The sequence below is a fragment of the Delphinapterus leucas genome, chromosome 7 (assembly GCF_059928025.1).
Source record: "Delphinapterus leucas isolate spDelLeu-1000000601 "Yukka" chromosome 7, BTC_Dleu_Yukka2, whole genome shotgun sequence".
Classification (NCBI taxonomy): domain Eukaryota; kingdom Metazoa; phylum Chordata; class Mammalia; order Artiodactyla; family Monodontidae; genus Delphinapterus; species Delphinapterus leucas.
Window position 1 is genome coordinate 23,323,842 of NC_143135.1, and position 15,289 is coordinate 23,339,130.

At 42.6% G+C, this 15,289-nt stretch overlaps 1 protein-coding gene across 1 annotated transcript in view; it reads left to right on the plus strand.

Moving 5' to 3' along the window:
* The window catches only part of SLC1A2 (solute carrier family 1 member 2), a 59,169-nt gene that overhangs the window by 11,332 nt on the left and 32,548 nt on the right, over positions 1-15,289 (plus strand). The window contains exons 5-6 of the mRNA XM_022583638.3: positions 3,144-3,270; positions 11,137-11,370. Coding sequence (XP_022439346.1) covers positions 3,144-3,270; positions 11,137-11,370 — 361 coding nt within the window. The remainder of the gene's footprint in view (positions 1-3,143; positions 3,271-11,136; positions 11,371-15,289) is intronic.

The window sequence follows — 15,289 nt, forward strand, 5'->3', positions numbered from 1 at the left end:
GCCCAGTTTCATGTGAATTTCAGATAAACAACAAATAATTTTCAAGTGTTAAGTATGTCCCAAATATTACATGGGATATACTTGTACTAAAAAATGTTTTTCATTGTTTTTCTGAAATTCAGATTTTACCTGGGAGTCCTTTTCGTTTGTTCTAAATTTGGTAACCGTTCTCCTTACTTATCCAGAACGGTGGAGAAACAGAGGCGGAGGGAGAAGGATTGCCCGACCAGTGAAAAGTGTCTTTTTCTTTGACCTGGCAGGAAGCAGAGAGAGAGGGAAGAGATAAGCTGACCGGGTTGCCAGGCAACAGAAGATCAATAAACATGGCTGACAACCAGTGGGAGGCGAGAGGAGAAGATAGGAGAGTTCCTCTGAGAAGGAGGGTTTGCAGATATCCTCAGCATCCAACCCTGAGTGGCTCTTCTCTCCCACTGTCCAGATATCTGTGACCCTTTCAGGCATTCCCAAATCCCCTTGCCCCACAAACCCTATGGTCAAAGTGGCCCCACTATTTTCTACTGTGGCCATGAGTAATGGGGCCAGAGCTTTGGGGTGAATCATTCAGAAGACTTTTGTGGTCATTTCCAGAGTTCTGGTGGATTCTGGGAAGTCACATGACCTTTGGCTGTACCAGGGAGTTTCAACACAATTCACGACTCTCTCAACCCCAGTGACCAAGTCTAAGAGGGCTTTGTTCAAATGAAACACCCCTGTTCCAGCGACTTCAATGAGGCAGTGTTTACAGAGGGAAATGCACAAGCTGGCTGTGGGTTTCCAAGTGCAAATTGAAGCTCTGGAAAGCTAAGGGAAGTTAGATTGTTGAGAAACTTCCCATTTACAAATCATGGCTGAAATAAGGTTCTTTCCATTGTCTTCCAAGGGCGGAGATGGTGGCCTTTTGGTTTTGGTTTGTTTTTCGGCTTTGGAAAGTCCCAAGGATCAAGCATTGCAAGAGTGAAGAGAAAAATCCTGGCTCTGGCCCCCACTTCTTTAAAGACTCATTTCTTTACCCCCCAAAACTCCAGACTGCTCTGGGCTCTACTTCAATCCCAACCACTTAAATCAACTCCTGTGAGAGACAGCTCCTTTCAACATCTCTCTCTTACACTCATAGAGATGGCCCGTTCCTGGTGACCCTGCCAGGGGAGCTATTTTATTCTAGTTCTTGGGGACCTTGAGACCTTGAACATTTTCTCTTAAAATTTCCAAATGGAATTAACCAAGTGATACTAGCTTTTCTCAGCCAGAATGTTCACAGATTATTGCTCACCACACACCTAGCAAACTCCTCTCCATGGGCTTGACGAGAGCCTGAATTTGATTTCCTCCATTACCACAGAACTGGGTCGCTCTCTTCTGTCACTCTGATTCTAGGTCATGCTAATTCTCATTAAGCCTTTGTGTTTATGGCCAATAACTCACTTATAAGTCACTAGTTAAGCTTTCTGGCCAAGAGCTAAAAAGGGGAAATATTAACTACCGAGGATTAACAATTTCAGTGCAAGTGATAGATTCTTTTTGCTGAGGGTAGCAAAGGGTAGTTGAACAGTCTGGGTTAACGTGTGCTTGGTGTGGGAGGTGAGTGGTTTCGGTGACTAGAGAAAAGGTAAAAGCAGAGGTTTAGAAAGAATTTTCCCCTAAGAGAATCATATTATAATGCTATCATTTACTTTGATACAGCTCAAGACTGCAGGCATAAAAGGACGGACGCAATAGGAAATTGGATGGAATAGGGAGGGACCGGAAATGAAGTCTGCCAAACTGGGACAGGGTAGGTGTAAGGAGAGGAGGGAGAGAGAGGGAAGAGTGGATGGCCCGTACTGCAGGTCAGAGAAAAAGTCAAATGGGCAAACAAGGGCTTGTTGCCAAGGGGACAATGACATTGATTTATAGTCCATGCAAGCCTTCAGCGTTGGAGCCCCAAGATTGGCAATAACAGATTGGGAGCTGGGGGGCGCATGATGACTGGTTATCAGAAATCCAGAGAGCCTTCAGGCAGTAACAGGGACATCCGTTAGCCATGGGAGGGTCTGGGTGAGACTCCAGGGTGAGAGGCCGAGGAAGAGGGGTGGGACAGAGTGGAGCCAGAGAAAATATTCTGGGGAGAGAGAAGCCAGATCTTGCCTTGGAGGAGCTAAGGTATCAGGCAGGTTCCCTGGACGGATACTCAGGGAATGAGGTAAAAGGTAACATAGAAATAAGACCCAAGGTTGGCTGTTGGGCTTGGTCCAGGACCTAGTGCAATATGATGCCAGCATCAAGAGGTGGGAACAGGGTTCCTCAAATCCTCCTGGCCTGGGATTAGATTGAGCCTGGGGGCTGGGGGGAGGGGGGCTGCATTTAGATGGAAGTCAAGGGATATCAAGTGAAGGGAGAAGAGGGCCAAGGAAGTAACAAAGACTATGTTCTCACTTTATGATCCTGAAAAAAAAAACACAATAAAAAAGAAAGCATTCTAACCATTTTGACCATGGAAACAATGACGATGAATTAATAAATAACAGGTTAAATCCAAACAAATTGGGTCATTTGGGGTTTCCCAACTGTTTTGGATTTTTCATTGCTTTCCCTTGGATTTTTCGAGATTCTTCCTCCTTCTCCAATTAGGCACACAGCAACAGGAAAAATATTTTATGTTTAGGATTTTCCTAGAGTGAAACATACCAGCCATGCATTAACTTGGGATAACACCAAACTAATACAGACACAACCCTGGCAGAGACTGAATTGGCTAATTGGTCTCTGCTATTCTAATATTGGCTCCAAAGTTTGCATGGTAATCCCCAAGTCCCAACAAGCCTTCCTTCTTTAATCTATGTACTAATGGAATCTGCTTCCACATGATTTCATAAGTGAGGAGGAGAGAGAAGAGAGTACTTTTCAGTTTGGAATGAAAATGAATTCCTTTTCTGCAAGGAACTAACCTGCTTACATTTCCACTTGCTTGTGTGGAAAGGATTCAGGAAAGCCATAATTATCCAGGGGAAAAGTGTGAAGCGTAATGCTTTTGTCTTTTAATGCCTAATTCATAGGGTAACAGGTGGTAAGAATGTGGCTCCATACGCGGGGGATAGTAATGAACAAGGGAGAAGAAACACATACTTGGTAATTTGTCCTTCTGTGTCCTGTGATTCACCCAACAGGTCTGATAGGGTTTTTCATTGCTTTTGGCATTGCCATGGGGAAGATGGGCGAGCAGGCCAAGCTGATGGTGGAATTCTTCAACATTTTGAATGAGATTGTAATGAAGCTAGTGATCATGATCATGTGGTAAGTGGGCTTGTTCTTACTTCACGGTGGTGGCGTGTGAGATGGCCTTGGGGTTGCCAGAGGACACTGGAGCCCTCCCAGCAGGAAAGAGTGGGCAGGTGTGAACCAAGCAAAGGGCACTCCAGAAAGACTTTGAGAAAGGGATGCAAATCTCTTTTTTGGAGCTTTCACTAGAAACTGGGCTGGAAAACTATAGCCTGTGGGCCAGATCTTATCTGCCATTTGTTTTGTATGGCCCGTGAATTAAGAATGGGTTTTATGTTTTTATTTGACTGAAAAAAAAAATCAAAAGAGAAGTAATATTCCACGACAGGTGAAAATTATGTGAAATTCACATTCAGTGCCCATAAATAGTTTTGTTGGAACCCAGCCATACCTATTTGTTCATGTATTGTCAAGGGTTACTTTTGTGCGAAAAGACAGAGTTGAGTAGCTGTGACCAAGACTGCGTAGCCTTGTAAAGCCTAAAATATTTAGTACTTGGCCCCTTACATAAAATGGGATGGCCCCTTCCATCCCTGCCCTGGAAGAAAAGACGTAAAAAAGAAAAAAAGAAAGAAAGAAAGAAAGAACAGAAAAGCTGAAAAAACCAATTAGTAATCCTGAAGGTGAGCGGTATCAGGATACACTACACCAAGACAGGGCCAAGATCTCAGGGATATGGCATGACCCAGGGTGTCTGGGAGAACCACTGCGCCAGTATTCTGGTGTCCAAAAGCAATGCACCTTAGACCTGGGTTACTCGTGACTCATATAAAAAGAAAAGGCAGTTCTCAGGCCATGCAAGAAAAAGTGAAATCACAAAAGATTAGAATTGTAAGTGCTCTTGGAAATCTGGTCCCACTCTCTGGTTTTACAGCAGAGAAAACTGGTCCAGAGACACTAAATCTTGATTCTTTAACATCATCGTGACCACCATCATCATAAAAACTATCTTTTATTGATTTCCTCTTATCTGCCAAGAGCCATGAGAGTGCTTCATACCTATCAAATGTAATCCCCACAACCCTGCAAAGATGGTGTTATGGTTCCCATGTGACAGAAAAGGCAACTGAGGCTCACTGAGGTGAGTTAACTTGCTTAAGAGTGTATAGCTAGGGAGAGGAAGAGCTGGGGTTTATGCTGATATCAAAACCTTTGATATGTAAGCGGGTGGGGGTTTTTTGTTGTTGTTTGAATCATGTAAGCAATATTGTCTCCACTTCATTTCATGTGTGTTTATGATCAGTGGTTCTGAAGTATAGGGTAGCCCAGAGCATAGGTGTTCTCTCCTTCACCAAGGAAATTGTGTCACCTCCAGTCACTGGAAACTTCTCGTGTCCGGTATCTATCAGACAGAAAGATTTTTACATACGTTCATTTCAGACCCCTATGACGGTCCCGTATGCCTGCCTAGAAATAAGGCCAAACCACATGTGTGCTCTATTTGCCACAGGAATTCCGCATTACAGATTCCCTGTGCTCCCCACCAGCCTCCCCACTCCTCCTCTGGTCCTCCTCCGATTCCATGTGTCTTCCCCTGAAATTACACCTTCGTTCTCTCTTCTTCCTTTCCTTGACCCTTACTCCCAACTTACAAGGGCACAATCTGTTCTCGACTTGTATTTTATCTCCAAACATGATGATGTGCCTGTAGTAAATTCTTATTAAAACTTGAGGAACGAGGGGCTAGCTGAAGGCCCCAGGGTCCTAGATCAAGAAGATGTTTCCCGTGATTTCATGAACCGTATTTAATAGGTCTGGCTGGTGTTGATCATTGCTTTCTTGTACTTTAGAAACATGGAAAGGATGCTAGTGCAATAGTGTGTTCTTTTCGATTATTGTACTGATTCTTCAACTTCCCAGTCAATGCTAGTTTTCTGAATATTTCTTTTGTGTGAAGACTTAAAGTCACACACGAGGTCATGCTGTAAAAATATTTTTAAAGTCTTTTAAATCCATTCTGAGCTTGCTGAGAGATTAATAAATGGTAATACACGAAGCAGAATAGGCCTCTTGGTTTTAAACCTTAGGATCTGCCTTCATTTCCTAAAATTCCTAGCAGAGTGAGCACCCTAGCTCTAAATATGCAGTCCATTTTTCTGTATAATGACGCCAGCGATGTGGGTAATGTATGAAGATTCCTTCCTTTATCCATACCACTGTCATTTCCACTGAGCCCTTGGAGCAGAGGGAATCTTCTAGGAAATCAGATGAGTCATGGGATAAAGTGTAGCCTCCCTTCTCTGCAGGGATGGAGTGGGTGTGGATCGAGAAGTTTCCTCTTCACTGAAACCAAATATCCTAAAGATTTAGCATCATATCCCAGGAGATGAAGAGCAATTGTGAGTCAGGAATAAGACCTATGGAACAGTTTCTGACAGCTGTTGGGTTACCTCATCTAGGCTAACCGTCCGGAGGGTGTAATATGACGTGAGATGCCAATCCTACACATTTCTTTCATTCTTTAGCTGCTTCATCAACAAGTGAAAACGATGTGTGTGAGAAGGTTCTGGATAAAACAACCAACCACTCCTTAACTGACACCCTCAAAGCTTAAATCATCAGAGTTCTTTCATAGTCTTCTCTACGTGGTAGTAAGAAGAGTAGTGATAGCAAAATGCATCTTTGAGGACATTACTATTATTCTAACAATAATTATTATAAAATTATAACAGAATTATTAAATTCTTGCTATATGCTCAATTCTTTTTCAATTACTGTCCTGTACCTATTACCGAGAAGATAATAATATTATAATTATTATTAAATCACAACTAAGATTTACCAGATTCCTGCTGTATGCTTAATACTATTCCAATACTTTGCATGCATTGACTCATTTATTTTTCACAATAATACCTAGCAAAAATAGGTACTTTGGTGAGCCCTATTTTCCAGAGGAGAAAACTTAAGCACAGAGGTTAACTCATTGCACAGCCTAAGTAATTGGAATTATAGAGAAGCATTACCTTAATCAACTTCCATCTGACCTCAGACTGGATTGAACCCAGGGTCCTCCTCTTACTAGCTGTGTGACTTTAGGTAAGTTAGAAACACTCTAAACCCCTCATCCTGATCTGTGAAATGGATTGATCATAGAATCCGTATCATAGGGTTGCTGTGAGAATTAAGTGAAATTGTGACCAATAGTTATGGAGCATTTCCTATGTGCCAGGACCTGTCTGAGCGTTTTGTATGAACTAGCATTATTATTGTTGTTACACTGTAATTACCATTATTATCAATTCAATCTGTAACCCTTTGCTTCTCTGTATTTGTGAATTCCTTAAGAATCCCGCAAAGCCCTCTGTTTTTGTTTTTGTTTTTTTTGCGGTACGTGGGCCTCTCACTGCTGTGGCCTCCCCCGTTATGGAGCACAGGCTCCGGACGCGCAGGGCCAGCGGCCACGGCTCACGGGCCCAGCCGCTCCGCGGCATGCGGGATCCTCCCGGACCGGGACACGAACCCGCGTCCCCTGCATCGGCAGGCGGACTCCCAACCACCGTGCCACCAGGGAAGCCCCCGCAAAGCCCTCTGAATCACCAAAAAATAAGAAAAACCTTCATTTCAGTGTGATTTTCATATCCTCATTTTTTCACAAAGTGCTTTAAAACATGTTTTTCAAAATCTGCAAAACTTAAATAGAAAGTAAAACTTTTCATAATCTCACCACCATAGAAACATAAAGTGAGAAGTGAAATCTCTGCTCACTCTTTCAATTCTCCCTCCCAGTTAACCCACCACCACCACTATCCATCCATCCACCAGTCCACCCATCCATCCATTCATTCCTTCACTTCCTAAATACTTTTGAGCACCTCTGCCATGCTGACAACAATTTTAGGCACTGGTGATATAATGGAGCCTGGAGGCTCCATGAACTGACTTTCACTGTATCCTGATGAAAAGTTCTAATCCTCATAGGGTAACTCCCAGCAAAAGTCACTCCTTGGATACCCAGAACCTTTCCCTAAGTGGACTGGGAATATGGAGATTTGTGTTACTTCCTTACCCTGAGTACCGAGAGCACCTTAGGTAACTCTTGGAATGTATGTTTAAGTCTTTATTTTTTTTTATTTTTTTATTTTTTATTTTTTGCGGTACGCGGGCCTCTCACCGTTTCGGCCTCTCCCGTTGCGGAGCACAGGCTCCGGACGCGCAGGCTCAGCGGCCATGGCTCACGGGCCCAGCCGCTCCGCGGCATGTGGCATCTTCCCGGACCGGGGCACGAACCCGCATCCCCTGCATCGGCAGGCGGACTCTCAACCACTGCGCCACCAGGGAGGCCCCTGTTTAAGCCTTTATTGACAGACTTGCAACTCTGAGTTCTCTCGAAATCTGTCCCAAACTGGCAGAGTGGTGTTGCTGTTGGCAGCATGTGGGACAGAAGCAGAGTGGCTTTATGGCAGGACTGAGAAAGTCCCTCCACTTACCTCCACTCCAGGTGTCTGGCCCACCATCTGTCCAATGCCTGAAAGTCCCAAATTTATCACTTTAGTGGGTTAAAACCAAAGGCCTTGAATAAGATGCAGCTAAATAAAGTAAATGGTTTCCAAAGACTAACCAAGGACTATCTGTATTTCATCAGTTGCAGATCAGATTTTATTCCTGGAAACATTGATTTATTTGGAAACATTGATTTCCAAACACATTAGAATTACCCAGGAACTTGTTTGAAATATAAATGTCCCAAGGCCAGCTCCAGGAAATTCTAACTCAATAGGTATGTGGTGGGTCCAGGGGATCCATGTTGTTTCGGGCAGGCCAGGTAATTCTGAGGCAGAAGTCTATGGATGCACTGACTGAGTTCAGGGTATGTTAGTGCTGTGGATGGGTCTGTTTGTGGAGTAGAGAGCAGACCTGAGGGGGCATCTTGGCTGGAACCTTAGGATGACAAGGACTGAGGCGCAAAGTGGGCAGAGGCAAGAATGGGTGATGCAACGGTAAGAAAAAGATGCCACAGGCCAGTCCTGGATGAATCAGTGGTTTTGAAAATGAAGCCCAGAGCTGAGGATATAGCCAGTCTCAGGGCAGCAAGGGAGCCATTCCCTCTCCCAGCTCTGTAGTTATGTCCTTCTAATTTAGAAACTGGTCCAACAATTACTGGGCATCACTTGGCTTCAGAACACTCAACGGAGCTCTCAGCCTCTTTATGCACTTTAGTTTATGGCTTTGTTTGCTTCATCTCAGAAACTTTAAATGGTGACCTTGAGCCCTGAACATTTGCCTTTTCTTTTCCATTGAGTATATTTTCAACAAGGTAATTCGTTCATATGGAAACCCAGGAACTCAGAAGCTCCAGCTCCTGAGTGGAGGCTTAAGCTACCTGCTTTGAAAACAGGTGCAGGGAAGTCATGACCCTAAAAAACATCATAGAACAAAGCCTCTTTCCCTGTCCTAATTAATGCTCATTCTAGTTCCAGAGACCAAAGTGTTTGGGTTAACTAGGGCCCCTGCTTGCCATATTTATTTACCCTAACACTCTACCTTCCGGCCTTTGAATGACACTGTCCATTGATATTGGGGACTCAGGTTTCTCCCAGCGAGCTGAGTGCTCTGGAGATAACCTGTTACCTCTCTCTAACATTGGGCTCCGGCAGATGTGTCCTCCAGGGGTCTCTATAGCTGGTCTTGCTTGGCAAAGAGCCTTGAACACATTTTCTCTCCATTCTACAAATCGCTTGTCCTAGAAGAGCAGGAAAATTGAATGGCACCCAAAACAGCTCGTATTTGTGTTTTTCTGGACATCTTTAAGGGGTGACTGGTGCTTGGGAAAGAATTAGTCTCTTGGTTTATGAAGCTAGATGCTTGTTGGTTTTATCAGAAAGTGCATTCTGCTTAGTTGTTTACAATCGCAGGGAACACAGAGCTGGCCCCTGAGACCACCCGACTGATCTATGAGATGTTGTGACTATGGGCACAGCAAGATAATATAAAATGGTGGGAAAGCCGAAGGTTTAATGACTTGACTCCCTAATTCCCGGGAAAGCAGCCCTCAAATATTGCCAGGCTTCACCTCCAGGAACGGAGAAACGGAGACTACAGGCTAGATGCTCCTCAGGGAGAGTAGCCACGCTCATGTTTTAACTACTTAGTGTCAGTTACAAATCAGCTCTTTCAGGAGAAGATTCCTCTTGAGAAAATAGTTTGCACATAAAAACATGTGCAGTTGGGTGGCAGTAGCCTGTGGGATGCCTTAGGAAACCTCTTCAACTCAGACTTGACTCATTACGCATAAGTGATGAGGGGACATGGGGAAAACAGAACCTGCAAGGGACTCCTGTGTCAGGAGTCAGAGAACTAATGGCACTGACAGGGATGGGGGAGGGATTTTTGATAGTGCGTACCTATGCATGTTCAAAAACTTAATCCTCACAGCAATCCCATGAGGTTGCAGGTAGCCTCTCTACACCTCGACTTGCACATCTGTAAAACGGGAATAAGTCACTAACCAAGGTCATATAGCTGGTAAGTGGCTGGACAGGCTCCGTGTCTCGTGTAATCGTGTATATGACTCTCGTCTACTCCTCATGGCTTTGCTTTAACCCAGGAAGTGCTTTTGCTCCAAACAACTGAAAAAACAAAAGCCACCCAATCTGCTTGCTGGCCCTCTCTTTTTCCTGACTCCCCTCCCCAGGCTGGGAGCGTGACTTCATTTGCCCCACAGTCTTTCTTTCAAATATGTTCATAATTCTTAATAAGGTGTCCACGTTCCCACAAACATTTTCATTTCAGTCAGAAGTGTTACAGGCTGAACAAGTTCATGCTCCAACACCACCGGATTAGGCAATAAAAAAAGGGTGTTGCCAAACGTGCAAAAAGTATACCCAAGGCGAGAGAGAGCATGGTTAGCTGACTCAAGAGTGAGGGCAACAGTAGATTGTTTCCAAGCACGCTATAAATTAATAATAATATAGAAATATAAAATAAGTCTATTTTAGGATAGATTGGTAGAGAACAAATTGTCTGCTTATGTACAGAAAGCTACAATTGCTCCTTCAAGGAAGTGGTTTGGTTGGCAGGGATGAAAACCCCCAGTGGTACAGTTTCACAGATCTGAGATTATTCTCCTCCTCCTTCCTGTTTTCATGGTCTTGGGCCAGTTATTTAACTTTTCCAAACCTCAATTTCCTCGTTTGCCAAACAGGCATAATGATTCCTTGGTTTTAGGGTTTTTGTAAGAATTAAGTGTGTGGATGTGTCCCCATATTCTTGAAACACGATGGATGGCAGCCAGCATTACTCTTGGAGTAGGTATGGAAAGAAACACTTTCAGACTTGGAAGTAATAAAACCACATTTTTCTAAACATGCTTCTTGGCTCAGATGGTTTTCTTGTTTGGGCAGCTCTCTCTCTCTCTCTCTCTCTCTCTCTCTCTCAATGTATTTCCTAGATTCCTTCCAAGGCAAAAACAAAGCACTATCTACAAACACCAGTGTTTGTAAATTGGTGAAACTCTAATGAGTTTTCTGAGAAGCTCTAAGTTTATTCTCAATGTTCAAGGAAGGAGATCTGGAACAGAGAAATCAAATAAGATTCTCAAAGATGTAACCTGGGTGTCTCTCAACTTTTATCTTGGTGCTTACTTAAGAGGTGGTAAATGATGTCTCCTTTAGCCCTAAAAAATTACCTGAGCAACAAAGTTTGCCTTGGGATTTTTCAACAAAGCAGGGGCCACCAGGTCCATAGGAAATATTTCAGATAATGCAGTTAGTCGGAAGCAAAATATAACATCTATTGAATCTCATAGTCCTCTTTTGGCAACACTCTACAGGAATGCAAAGGGTTTTCCTCAGGGTGTGGTATGAAGGAGGGTCCTGATTTAAATTCTGAATCCCATCACCAGCTCTTCAATGCTTTTTTATTTTCTTTTATGTTTTTCAGGTACTCTCCCCTAGGTATCGCCTGCCTAATTTGTGGGAAGATCATTGCAATCAAGGACTTAGAAGTGGTTGCTAGACAACTGGGGATGTACATGATCACGGTGATTGTCGGCCTCATCATCCATGGGGGCATCTTTCTCCCCTTGATTTACTTTCTAGTGACCAGGAAAAACCCTTTCTCTTTTTTTGCTGGAATTTTCCAAGCTTGGATCACTGCCCTGGGTACCGCTTCCAGGTAGAGAACACAAGAAATCACTGTTGTTTCTCTCTGCTCATTCCTTTTCCTTCTTTGTCACTTCCTCTTTTTCGAAACCTTCCCATCACAGCGTTCATTGAGAACACTTTTCACATATTTTTAAAATATTTTTGAAAAAGTGGAACATTTTAGATTCTTCACTCCTTTTAGGAACTTTTAAGCTTTCTGATGAACTTTTTGCTGGTATGTAGCTATCTTGGAACTATGATCCCATATTGTTTCCCAGGTGAATACATGCTATTCATCTCTAGACATAATTTGCCACATATAGCATTAGTTCAGTTTTAAATGTTTTCCAAAAGGGTGTAACAGGATGTTATTTTATTTAAGAAATTCTCTCACCTGTGATTTGAGAAAGGCTATTATATCACTGTACTGGAATAATTTTTCAAAAGTAGGAGAACAAGGTTTTGCAGGGTAAACGGTAGGTTAGGTGAGATTTTTCAAACAAACCGGAAATCAGACAAGTCTTTGAACCTGTAATGGAACTACTCTGCCCCGTTGACTTTGAGGAAAGTCAGGTTGGCATTGATTTGACTTAACATTGACCGAGAGTCAGTTCCTTCTTCATTACCTAGTCCCAGTTCCTCCCAGAGGCCAGTGAGGACTCCAGAGATATGCAAGCAAAAAAGCCTCTTTTTTTTTTTTTTTTTGATATCATCTTGGACTGAATTTAGCAAAAATAAAACCAACAACCCAACAAAAACAGATACATAAGAAACAGCCAGCAATGTAGAATTTCAAAGACTAAAAGAGTTTTATTCTTTCAGCCTGCAATAGTTGCTTTTATTTCTGCACGTGTATCCTTGGGTCACAAAACAAAGACTGAGGCCATAAAGCAGGTGGCAGGGAGGCAAGTAAACTCTGCAACCCATAGCTCAGCGTTATCTCTGGAGTCACAGGTTGGCAGGTCCTTGTTACAGAACCCATGACCACTCACTGCCAGGGAGGCAGCCGCTCTGTGACACAGGGAGACTGCTTTTTTTTTTTTTTTCCAAAACTACTGAGCAGTCAGTCAGGTTTTTCTTAAGTGACCTAACAGGCCAATAGTGGTGACAACCTGGGAAAGCCAAATTATATTTCCATCTTGCAAATCAGTGAGAATTCTGTACTAGTAGAACGTGAGGTTTCAGAAAAAGCGAAAATCTATACAATTCGGGAGATCTAGATTCTGCATTCAGTTTCCCAAGATGAAGGGAAACACTTCAAAATTTCCTTTTTCCTTCTTGGTCCTATACATTTCTTATCGCTAAGTATCTCTATCCATAAAGATTTTCTCATTTTCGTGAAAAAGTTAACTTTTTTTTCAAAAATAAAAACAATCATGTTTAGTTTTATTTTTGTTTTCTGGTTATGAGCATGGTATTTGGTCATTATGAAAAAGTTCAGACAGTGTATAAAATTTTGGAGGAAGAAGAATGGGCAACACCACTGATAACTGGTAGTAACCTTTTTGTTAATCTTTACAGTTATGTACATTTCCAGTTCTTATTATGTATAGATATTTTACACTGCTATTTTCACTGGTCAACATATCATAAAAGTTATGTTATATCTATTAATATAGCCCTTACTATATCTATTACTACATATCTATTACTACTATTTTTAAACTTCATAATAATATACTGTAGGTACTACAATACATCCCCCACCCCAAATGTACATTTAAACCTTGTCTATTAAACAGGGCAGTGACAAGCATCCTTGTAAATACATTTCTGCAAGGATGTTTGGTGATCCCCTCAGGATAAATTTCTAGAAGTGGAATTTCTGAATCCAGTGGTAAGCACCCTGATGGTTTTGAAACATATCACCAGATTACTATTTAGAAAAGTACACTCATTTATGTACCCACTAACTGGGTACGAGTGTGCCTTTATCCACCTGCTCATCAACACTGAACATTATCTGTCACTTTAATACTTTCAAATCCTATTGGTGAAAAGTGATCTCACTGAATTTGCATTATTTTGATTACTAGTGAGGGGAAACATCTTTTTTATGTTCTTTTTGACCATCCTTCCCTCCCCTCTTCTGCCCTGTGAATTGTTTGTGAGCTTAATTTCCTGTTGGGGTGTTTATCCTTTCCTGATTGGTTTTCAGCTCTCTACATGTATAGAAATATCAACTCATGTGTCATATGTTGTAAATAGTGTCCCCCTTCACTTGACATTTGTCTTAAAAACTTACAGCGCTTTTTTTTTTTTGCGGTACACGGGCTCTCACCGCTGTGGCCTCTCCCGTTGCGGAGCACAGACACAGCAGCCATGGCTCACGGGCCCAGCCGCTCCGCGGCATGTAGGATCTTCCCGGACCGGGGCACGAACCCGTGTCCCCTGCATCGGCAGGCGGACTCTCAACCACTGCGCCACCAGGGAAGCCCTTACAGCGCTTTTTGCCCCTAGCAGGTTTTAATTTGTATGTAGTCAAAGTCGTCAGTTTTACTTTGGTATTTAGAACTTTGATTTTGCTTAGGGATATCTTTTCCGCCAAAGATTATAAAATATAACTTTATATTTTCTTCCAATACCTTTATGGTTTTGATACTACACTATTTCAAAATATTATCATTATCTTTTCTTTTGAATGACTAGACAATTATCCTAGTCCCTTTATAAGACAAAGGTAAATCTTAAAAGCATAGGGAAAACCCAAAATCATATTTAAATCAAAGACAAATTCTTGGGTTATCTGACCAAGACCACAAACATTAGACTCATATCTCCCCCTTGCCCTGTATTTCATCTGAAAAAAAAATATGGTTTTAATCTTTGGTTAAAATGTGGCTCTTGCCTAGATGAGGAATTTCTTTTTTAAAAAAGTCACTGTAGCAGGAGTCACGTACTAAGAATTAACTCAGGGTTTATTTGCCTTTATGACCACAGGGGAAAAGCCCTGGGACAGCCAGCGCTAAATATACTTTCCACCTCCTCAGACGTTGGACTGAATGGGGATGTGCAGGGGAAGGGTTGACCCCGTTTTCTCAATAGGCACAGAGGCTGGTGTCAGGGCAGCTGAATGGAGTGGGGATGGCCTGCGACACGTCTCTCTGCATCCCTCTGACTTCCGAGTGCGCTGTTAAAACTAATCTGGATAAAAACAAGAAGAATCTCAAGTACCAGACAGTTATTATTCGTTTGAAGACTGTCATATGGCCACTGAGGCAGGAACCAAAAAAACAATGTCAGAATGTCAGCCTGTCAACACAGGAAAGAGTTAAAATTCTCAAGTCCCAGTTTGGACTGATGGGGTACATATGGATTTTTAAGACACAAAGCCTGTCCAGTAGTGACATTAAGAATATTTTCAGGCCTTACCAGTTGTTTCTTCCAATCTGTTGAATTGTCTAAAGACCCTTTGATGACACTGTGGGAAAATGAATGCAGTAATAATAATGGATATGTTCCAGTCCTCCCAGCAGTGTCCTTAGATTCATACCGATGAGAATTCAGCTGCCAACCATAGCCTTGCTGCCATTTCAGACTAGTCATGGTGTCCTGGTAACCTCAAAGGGGCCTTAGGAAAGGGCTGGGAGTGTGTGAGAGAGGAATAAAGGGACACTAACTTCTCATTAAAACAGCTGGGGCAGCAAGCCAGGTACGATGGCACCCCAGCATGTGAATGAGGCCAGACTCCAACTTTTCTCCCTGGGTTTATAAGGTTTTGGTAATGAGAGATCTCCAAGCATCCATTTCTTCTCCCCACCTAAGACCAAAGAGGAGGCATGAGAAAGACCCCTGACCTAAAATCACAAAGAATGTTCCAGTAAGATGACTCTGGTTTCCCTAAGGTTGTTAATAGGGCTTGTGGGTCCGTGGGTTGATAACATGCAGATCTAGGAGACCCTAATTTTAGAACTTTAGGGACTTTTATGGTTCTGCGTGGGCCCTGGAAT